Genomic DNA, 10,000 nt, shown 5'->3' on the forward strand with positions numbered 1-10,000 from the left:
AGGTGAGTCAGACGGAGAACAGGTGAGTCAGACGGAGAACAGGTGAGTCAGACGGAGAACAGGTGAGTCAGTCGGAGAACAGGTGAGAAAGATGGAGAACAGGTGAGTCAGATGGAGAACAGGTGAGTCAGATGGAGAACAGGTGAGTCAGATGGAGAACAGGTGAGTCAGATGGAGAACAGATGAGTCAGACGGAGAACAGGTGAGTCAGACGGAGAACAGGTAAGTCAGACGGAGAACAGGTGAGAAAGATGGAGAACAGGTGAGTCAGACGGAGAACAGGTGAGTCAGACGGAGAACAGGTGAGTCAGATGGAGAACAGGTGAGTCAGATGGAGAACAGGTGAGTCAGATGGAGAACAGGTGAGTCAGACGGAGAACAGGTGAGTCAGACGGAGAACAGGTGAGTCAGACGGAGAACAGGTGAGTCAGACGGAGAACAGGTGAGAAAGATGGAGAACAGGTGAGTCAGACGGAGAACAGGTGAGTCAGATGGAGAACAGGTGATTCAGACGGAGAACAGGTGAGTCAGATGGAGAACAGGTGAGTCAGACGGAGAACAGGTGAGTCAGACGGAAAACAGGTGAGTCAGACGGAGAACAGGTGAGTCAGACGGAGAACAGGTGAGGGGGATGCAGAACAGGTGAGTCAGATGGAGAACAGGTGAGTCAGATGGAGAACAGGTGAGTCAGACGGAGAACAGGTGAGTCAGACGGAGAACAGGTGAGAAAGATGGAGAACAGGTGAGTCAGACGGAGAACAGGTGAGTCAGACGGAGAACAGGTGAGTCAGACGGAGAACAGGTGAGTCAGACGGAGAACAGGTGAGTCAGACGGAGAACAGGTGAGTCAGATGGAGAACAGGTGAGTCAGATGGAGAACAGGTGAGTCAGATGGAGAACAGGTGAGTCAGACGGAGAACAGGTGAGTCAGACGGAGAACAGGTGAGTCAGACGGAGAACAGGTGAGTCAGACGGAGAACAGGTGAGTTAGACGGAGAACAGGTGAGTCAGATGGAGAACAGGTGAGTCAGACGGAGAACAGGTGAGTCAGATGGAGAACAGGTGAGTCAGATGGAGAACAGGTGAGTCAGACGGAGAACAGGTGAGTCAGACGGAGAACAGGTGAGTCAGACGGAGAACAGGTGAGTCAGACGGAGAACAGGTGAGTCAGTCGGAGAACAGGTGAGAAAGATGGAGAACAGGTGAGTCAGATGGAGAACAGGTGAGAAAGATGGAGAACAGGTGAGTCAGATGGAGAACAGGTGAGTCAGATGGAGAACAGGTGAGTCAGATGGAGAACAGGTGAGTCAGACGGAGAACAGGTGAGTCAGACGGAGAACAGGTGAGTCAGACGGAGAACAGGTGAGTCAGACGGAGAACAGGTGAGTCAGTCGGAGAACAGGTGAGAAAGATGGAGAACAGGTGAGTCAGATGGAGAACAGGTGAGAAAGATGGAGAACAGGTGAGTCAGATGGAGAACAGGTGAGTCAGATGGAGAACAGGTGAGTCAGATGGAGAACAGGTGAGTCAGACGGAGAACAGGTGAGGGGGATGCAGAACAGGTGAGTCAGACGGAGAACAGGTGAGTCAGACGGAGAACAGGTGAGTCAGACGGAGAACAGGTGAGTCAGACGGAGAACAGGTGAGTCAGTCGGAGAACAGGTGAGAAAGATGGAGAACAGGTGAGTCAGATGGAGAACAGGTGAGTCAGATGGAGAACAGGTGAGTCAGATGGAGAACAGGTGAGTCAGATGGAGAACAGATGAGTCAGACGGAGAACAGGTGAGTCAGACGGAGAACAGGTAAGTCAGACGGAGAACAGGTGAGAAAGATGGAGAACAGGTGAGTCAGACGGAGAACAGGTGAGTCAGACGGAGAACAGGTGAGTCAGATGGAGAACAGGTGAGTCAGATGGAGAACAGGTGAGTCAGATGGAGAACAGGTGAGTCAGACGGAGAACAGGTGAGTCAGACGGAGAACAGGTGAGTCAGACGGAGAACAGGTGAGTCAGACGGAGAACAGGTGAGAAAGATGGAGAACAGGTGAGTCAGACGGAGAACAGGTGAGTCAGATGGAGAACAGGTGAGTCAGACGGAGAACAGGTGAGTCAGACGGAAAACAGGTGAGTCAGATGGAGAACAGGTGAGTCAGACGGAGAACAGGTGAGGGGGATGCAGAACAGGTGAGTCAGATGGAGAACAGGTGAGTCAGATGGAGAACAGGTGAGTCAGACGGAGAACAGGTGAGTCAGACGGAGAACAGGTGAGAAAGATGGAGAACAGGTGAGTCAGACGGAGAACAGGTGAGTCAGACGGAGAACAGGTGAGTCAGATGGAGAACAGGTGAGTCAGACGGAGAACAGGTGAGTCAGATGGAGAACAGGTGAGTCAGATGGAGAACAGGTGAGTCAGATGGAGAACAGGTGAGTCAGACGGAGAACAGGTGAGTCAGACGGAGAACAGGTGAGTCAGACGGAGAACAGGTGAGTCAGACGGAGAACAGGTGAGTTAGACGGAGAACAGGTGAGTCAGATGGAGAACAGGTGAGTCAGACGGAGAACAGGTGAGTCAGATGGAGAACAGGTGAGTCAGACGGAGAACAGGTGAGTCAGATTGAGAACAGGTGAGTCAGACGGAGAACAGGTGAGAAAGATGGAGAACAGGTGAGTCAGACGGAGAACAGGTGAGTCAGATGGAGAACAGGTGAGTCAGACGGAGAACAGGTGAGTCAGACGGAGAACAGGTGAGAAAGATGGAGAACAGGTGAGTCAGACGGAGAACAGGTGAGTCAGATGGAGAACAGGTGAGTCAGATGGAGAACAGGTGAGTCAGATGGAGAACAGGTGAGTCAGACGGAGAACAGGTGAGTCAGACGGAGAACAGGTGAGTCAGACGGAGAACAGGTGAGTCAGACGGAGAACAGGTGAGTCAGACGGAGAACAGGTGAGTCAGACGGAGAACAGGTGAGTCAGACGGAGAACAGGTGAGTCAGACGGAGAACAGGTGAGAAAGATGGAGAACAGGTGAGTCAGACGGAGAACAGGTGAGTCAGATGGAGAACAGGTGAGTCAGACGGAGAACAGGTGAGTCAGACGGAGAACAGGTGAGTCAGACGGAGAACAGGTGAGTCAGATGGAGAACAGGTGAGTCAGACGGAGAACAGGTGAGTCAGACGGAGAACAGGTGAGTCAGACGGAGAACAGGTGAGTCAGATGGAGAACAGGTGAGGGAGATGCAGAACAGGTGAGAAAGATGGAGAACAGGTGAGTCAGACGGAGAACAGGTGAGAAAGATGGAGAACAGGTGAGTCAGACGGAGAACAGGTGAGTCAGACGGAGAACAGGTGAGTCAGACGGAGAACAGGTGAGTCAGACGGAGAACAGGTGAGTCAGACGGAGAACAGGTGAGTCAGACGGAGAACAGGTGAGTTAGACGGAGAACAGGTGAGTCAGATGGAGAACAGGTGAGTCAGACGGAGAACAGGTGAGTCAGACGGAGAACAGGTGAGTCAGATGGAGAACAGGTGAGTCAGATGGAGAACAGGTGAGTCAGATGGAGAACAGGTGAGTCAGACGGAGAACAGGTGAGTCAGACGGAGAACAGGTGAGTTAGACGGAGAACAGGTGAGTCAGATGGAGAACAGGTGAGTCAGACGGAGAACAGGTGAGTCAGACGGAGAACAGGTGAGTCAGATGGAGAACAGGTGAGTCAGATGGAGAACAGGTGAGTCAGATGGAGAACAGGTGAGTCAGATGGAGAACAGGTGAGTCAGACGGAGAACAGGTGAGGGAGATTCACATACGTCAGCAGCTCTTCAGCGGCGTCACCCGCACACACATTGGGTTTCTGCTCACTCTTCTGGATGATGAAGCCCTGAGGAACACACAGATACTCAGAAGGTCAGCATATGTGCACACACACACACACACACACTCACTTTCAGAGAAACACACACTCACCTGTCCACTGAAGTTGGCTGTCTTCTGCATGTATTCTTCAGCCATCTGTAGAGCCTCCAGAACCTTCAGACTCACTGACAGGAGAAACAACTGACTGAATAAACTCTCTCTCTCTCTCACACACACACACACACACACACACACACACACACACACACACACACACACACACACACACACACACACACACACACTCTCACTCTCTCTTTACCCTGCGTGAGGTCAGTCTGACTGTCCACCTTATAGAGACCGGACATCCCCACCGATGCCAGACAGTGTTCGATGAGTGGCCCACCATATGCTGCAACACACACACACACACACACACACACACACACACACACAGCATGAGCACGCAGGTGTGTGTTCCAGCAGTGGTGTATAAAGCAGCAGAGAGACATACGCAGATGAGGATTGAGGATCCGCTTCAGCTGATCTCCAGTCTGAGCTTCAGACAGAACCTGAGTGAGCCTGAGAGAGAGAGAGAGAGCAGCGTCAAAATGTGTGTGTGTGTGTGTGTACCTCTGCAGGCTGATGATGGGCTCCTCTGCTCTGGCGTGTGTGTGTGTGTGTGTGTACCTCTGCAGGCTGATGATGGGCTCCTCTGCTCTGGCGTGTGTGTGTATGTGTGTGTGTGTGTGTACCTCTGCAGGCTGATGATGGGCTCCTCTGCTCTGGCGTGTGTGTGTGTGTGTGTGTGTGTGTACCTCTGCAGGCTGATGATGGGCTCCTCCGCTCTGGCGTGTGTGTGTGTGTGTGTGTGTGTGTACCTCTGCAGGCTGATGATGGGCTCCTCCGCTCTGGCGTTCTCCACTGGATATCGTTCCCTCACGGCGATCTTCACGTCTTCAGCCTCCGCCGTCCGGAAGCGGAGCAGATTCAGGATCATGAATTGATGATCTGTCAGGATGATGTTCCCCTGCACACACACACACACACACACACACACACACACACACACACACACACAGTTAAGGGCTAATCACACTGCACTGACTTTTGTTTGACAGGAGGAACAGGAGCGCAGTGCTCTTTATTATGTCGGTAGTGTGTGTGTGTGTGTGTGTGTGTGTGTGTGTTCAGCAGTTAGAGAGTCACTCCGTCATTCAGCTCAGTATAGTCCAGCAGCTGATGATCAGAGCTCCTCTTGCCGTGTGTTCATGGTTTCGGCTGCTGCTGTTGTTTCCGGCTTCTCCTTTGTGTTTTGGCGCTTCACTCTCGCGTTTGTCTTGTTCTGACAGGATCAGATATCAGAGCTCTTCAATGATCACGAGCAGGTTATTAGTGTGAGCTCAAGAAGCTTGTTATTTCAGATATAGACGCGACCATGGCTGTTTCTCAACATGCGTTCTTCAGCGGTCTCGTGTCCTCGTGTAACGTCATCATCAGCTGCCAAAGTTCAGTTCCAAAACTCAAGACCGCAAGAACAGAGGACGCGTGACACTTCCCGCATGTGTTCTGGATATGGAGCACGCACCGATGCAGACTTGAGCACTGAACTCGCTCTGGAAGTCCCTGAAGTCATTGCGACTGGAGGTGGGAAGCGCAGCAGTCTAACCCGATTTATTATTGAAGTGCAGAGATGACACTTATTTAGCTCAGGAGTTTCCCTAAACGAGACGGTGAATATGAACATCAGCATGGACATCTGAATAAAGGAATGAACACATTAAAGGTGCTTCTTTGCTGAAATCGGTAGTAAAATCTGTGTTATTTATGTGGTGCAGAGTATAATGATAAAGTTTTTATGCAGAATATATATTTTGAAAAGGGGAAAACAGTGCATCTCTGTATGAATGCTGCAATGTTTAAATAAGTTTCCATTTAAAATGTGTGAAGAACGCAGCATCTCATTCCTCACAGGCACTGCCCTCGCCCTCTCCTGACTTCGCTCTTTCAAGGACACTTGGCAAGTCCGTTCTCTGCGTTCTTGGAATTGAGAAACAGCACTGGTTAATCCCAGACCAGTCTTCTTCAATTTTTATCTTGTTTAATGTCAACTAACTGCTTAGGAGCGTTATCGCCACCTACTGTACTCACACACTGGACAGGTCAGACTTCCCTATTTCAGTCATCATTTACTTATTATATCGTAATAATAATTTCAACATCTGTGCAGGATTAAACTCAAATGATGTAAATAAAATAATGAGACTTTATTCACATCTCCACACGCAAAGAAGAAAACACAACACAGCGTCTAATTGTAGGATTAAGTGTAATGAAGTAATGGAGGATCGTAATGTTTCATGCTTAGTTAAAATCATTTGGTGTTAAATATTAAATAAAGCAACATTAACATCAATTACTACAGTTCATCAAATTAATACAGTTATAAACTAATACACTGCTGTATCCTTTACTAGAGTGGAGCAGCTGTTAGTGATGTAGACAGATATACTTATTGATTTTATTGTCTTTAACAGTTCATTTGTCTGTATTACTATAATTGTTGCAACTATAATTACCACAGATTACCGGTACTTTATGGCTTAAAAACACCATTTAACAACATCAGAACAACATATGACTGTAAACGACTGCAGAGTTTAATGTGGGAAATCATTATTAAACAGTTATAAGAACATTAAGCCAATAAATACATTTAAATGGATAGAGTAAAACATTACTATAGTGTTATTCGTTTATTAAATCATAATTTCAGCGTGGTGACGTCACCGGCCCGTGAACATGTCCTGCCTGATATCAGACTATCACAGAACAGTAACAGAGATCATTTCAGCATAACTCACTGTTACTCAGCATCAGCATGTTCATTAATGAGGGTCTGTTTGTGGATTCCTGAAGCTGTAGAAATTACCCAGTGAATATGCTGGAGGTGTTGATATTGTCTACAGGAGTTTCTGCTATATTGACTCTGTCAGATAATATTGATCATCTATGAGTGACAGCACACTGCTCAGCCTATCACAGCAGATGACCATCGCCAACCATCTGCACCCGTCTGCATCGCCATGTGTGCGCAACACGTCTGTTTATCACACTATTATTGACTATAAACATATAAATATATTGATGACGATGTCCAAGAAGACGTTAATAACATGACATTGCCTCATCAGCCATATACGGTGTGCTGGATCATGTGTGTGCCGGATCAAGTGTGTGCTGGATCATGTGTGTGCTGGATCATGTGTGTGCCGGATCATGTGTGTGTGCTGGATCATGTGTGTGCTGGATCATGTGTGTGCCGGATCATGTGTGTGCCGGATCATGTGTGTGCCGGATCATGTGTGTGTGCTGGATCATGTGTGTGCTGGATCATGTGTGTGCTGGATCATGTGTGCGCTGGATCATGTGTGCGCTGGATCATGTGTGCGCTGGATCATGTGTGTGTGCTGGATCATGTGTGTGCTGGATCATGTGTGTGCTTGATCATGTGTGTGCTGGATCATGTGTGTGTGCTGGATCATGTGTGTGCTGGATCATGTGTGTGCTGGATCATGTGTGTGCTGGATCATGTGTTCTGGATCGTGCGTGCGCTGGATCATGTGTGCTGGATCATGTGTGCTGGATCGTGCGTGTGCTGGATCGTGCGTGTGCTGGATCGTGCGTGTGCTGGATCGTGCGTGTGCTGGATCGTGTGTGTGCTGGATCGTGTGTGTGCTGGATCATGTGTGCTGGATCATGTGTGCTGGATCATGTGTGCTGGATCGTGCGTGTGCTGGATCGTGCGTGTGCTGGATCGTGCGTGTGCTGGATCATGTGTGCTGGATCATGTGTGCTGGATCATGTGTGCTGGATCGTGCGTGTGCTGGATCGTGCGTGTGCTGGATCATGTGTGCTGGATCATGTGTGCTGGATCATGTGTGTGCTGGATCATGTGTGCTGGATCATGTGTGCTGGATCGTGCGTGTGCTGGATCGTGCGTGTGCTGGATCATGTGTGCTGGATCATGTGTGCTGGATCATGTGTGTGATGGATCATGTGTGCTGGATCATGTGTGCTGGATCGTGCGTGTGCTGGATCGTGCGTGTGCTGGATCGTGTGTGCTGGATCATGTGTGCTGGATCGTGTGTGTGCTGGATCATGTGTGTGCTGGATCATGTGTGCGCTGGATCATGTGTGTGCTGGATCGTGTGTGTGCTGGATCGTGTGTGTGCTGGATCGTGCGTGTGCTGGATCATGTGTGCTGGATCATGTGTGCTGGATCGTGCGTGTGCTGGATCGTGCGTGTGCTGGATCGTGTGTGTGCTGGATCATTCGTGTGCTGGATCGTGTGTGTGCTGGATCGTGCGTGTGCTGGATCGTGCGTGTGCTGGATCATGCATGTGCTGGATCATGTGTGCTGGATCATGTGTGTGCTGGATCATGTGTGTGCTGGATCATGTGTGTGCTGGATCATGTGTGTGCTGGATCATGCGTGTGCTGGATCATGCCTGTGCTGGATCATGCCTGTGCTGGATCATGTGTGTGCTGGATCATGCGTGTGCTGGATCATGCATGTGCTGGATCATGTGTGCTGGATCATGTGTGTGCTGGATCATGTGTGTGCTGGATCATGTGTGTGCTGGATCATGTGTGTGCTGGATCATGCGTGTGCTGGATCATGCCTGTGCTGGATCATGCCTGTGCTGGATCATGTGTGTGCTGGATCATGTGTGTGCTGGATCATGCGTGTGCTGGATCATGCGTGTGCTGGATCATGTGTGTGCTGGATCATGTGTGTGCTGGATCATGTGTGTGCTGGATCATGTGTGTGCTGGATCATGCGTGTGCTGGATCATGTGTGTGCTGGATCATGTGTGTGCTGGATCATGTGTGTGCTGGATCATGTGTGTGTGCTGGATCATGTGTGTGCTGGATCATGTGTGTGCTGGATCATGTGTGTGCTGGATCATGTGTTCTGGATCGTGCGTGCGCTGGATCATGTGTGCTGGATCATGTGTGTGCTGGATCATGTGTGCTGGATCGTGCGTGTGCTGGATCGTGCGTGTGCTGGATCGTGCGTGTGCTGGATCGTGCGTGTGCTGGATCGTGCGTGTGCTGGATCGTGCGTGTGCTGGATCGTGTGTGTGCTGGATCGTGTGTGTGCTGGATCATGTGTGCTGGATCATGTGTGCTGGATCGTGTGTGCTGGATCGTGTGTGCTGGATCGTGTGTGTGCTGGATCGTGTGTGTGCTGGATCATGTGTGTGCTGGATCATGTGTGCGCTGGATCATGTGTGTGCTGGATCGTGTGTGTGCTGGATCGTGTGTGTGCTGGATCGTGCGTGTGCTGGATCATGTGTGCTGGATCATGTGTGCTGGATCGTGCGTGTGCTGGATCGTGTGTGTGCTGGATCGTGTGTGTGCTGGATCATTCGTGTGCTGGATCGTGTGTGTGCTGGATCGTGCGTGTGCTGGATCGTGCGTGTGCTGGATCGTGCGTGTGCTGGATCATGCCTGTGCTGGATCATGCGTGTGCTGGATCATGCGTGTGCTGGATCATGCGTGTGCTGGATCATGCATGTGCTGGATCATGTGTGCTGGATCATGTGTGTGCTGGATCATGTGTGTGCTGGATCATGTGTGTGCTGGATCATGCGTGTGCTGGATCATGCCTGTGCTGGATCATGCCTGTGCTGGATCATGTGTGTGCTGGATCATGTGTGTGCTGGATCATGCGTGTGCTGGATCATGTGTGTGCTGGATCATGTGTGTGCTGGATCATGTGTGTGCTGGATCATGTGTGTGCTGGATCATGTGTGTGCTGGATCATGCGTGTGCTGGATCATGTGTGTGCTGGATCATGTGTGTGCTGGATCATGTGTGTGCTGGATCATGTGTGTGCTGGATCATGTGTGTGTGCTGGATCATGTGTGTGCTGGATCATGTGTGTGCTGGATCATGTGTGTGCTGGATCATGTGTTCTGGATCGTGCGTGCGCTGGATCATGTGTGCTGGATCATGTGTTCTGGATCGTGCGTGCGCTGGATCATGTGTGCTGGATCGTGCGTGTGCTGGATCGTGCGTGTGCTGGATCGTGCGTGTGCTGGATCGTGCGTGTGCTGGATCGTGCGTGTGCTGGATCGTGCGTGT

General features: G+C 50.3%; 1 protein-coding gene across 3 annotated transcripts in view; it reads right to left on the reverse strand.

Moving 5' to 3' along the window:
* zgc:153813 overlaps positions 1–10,000 on the reverse strand; it is a 29,583-nt gene that overhangs the window by 16,976 nt on the left and 2,607 nt on the right. For all 3 annotated transcript variants that reach the window (XM_073927533.1, XM_073927534.1, NM_001076734.1), the window contains 5 exon segments: positions 4,729–4,877; positions 4,362–4,429; positions 4,170–4,259; positions 3,959–4,032; positions 3,802–3,872 (listed from right to left, as the gene is read on the reverse strand). In XM_073927533.1, the coding sequence (XP_073783634.1) occupies positions 3,802–3,872; positions 3,959–4,032; positions 4,170–4,259; positions 4,362–4,429; positions 4,729–4,877 (452 nt within the window).

The sequence above is a fragment of the Danio rerio genome, chromosome 17 (assembly GCF_049306965.1).
Source record: "Danio rerio strain Tuebingen ecotype United States chromosome 17, GRCz12tu, whole genome shotgun sequence".
Lineage (NCBI taxonomy): Eukaryota > Metazoa > Chordata > Actinopteri > Cypriniformes > Danionidae > Danio > Danio rerio.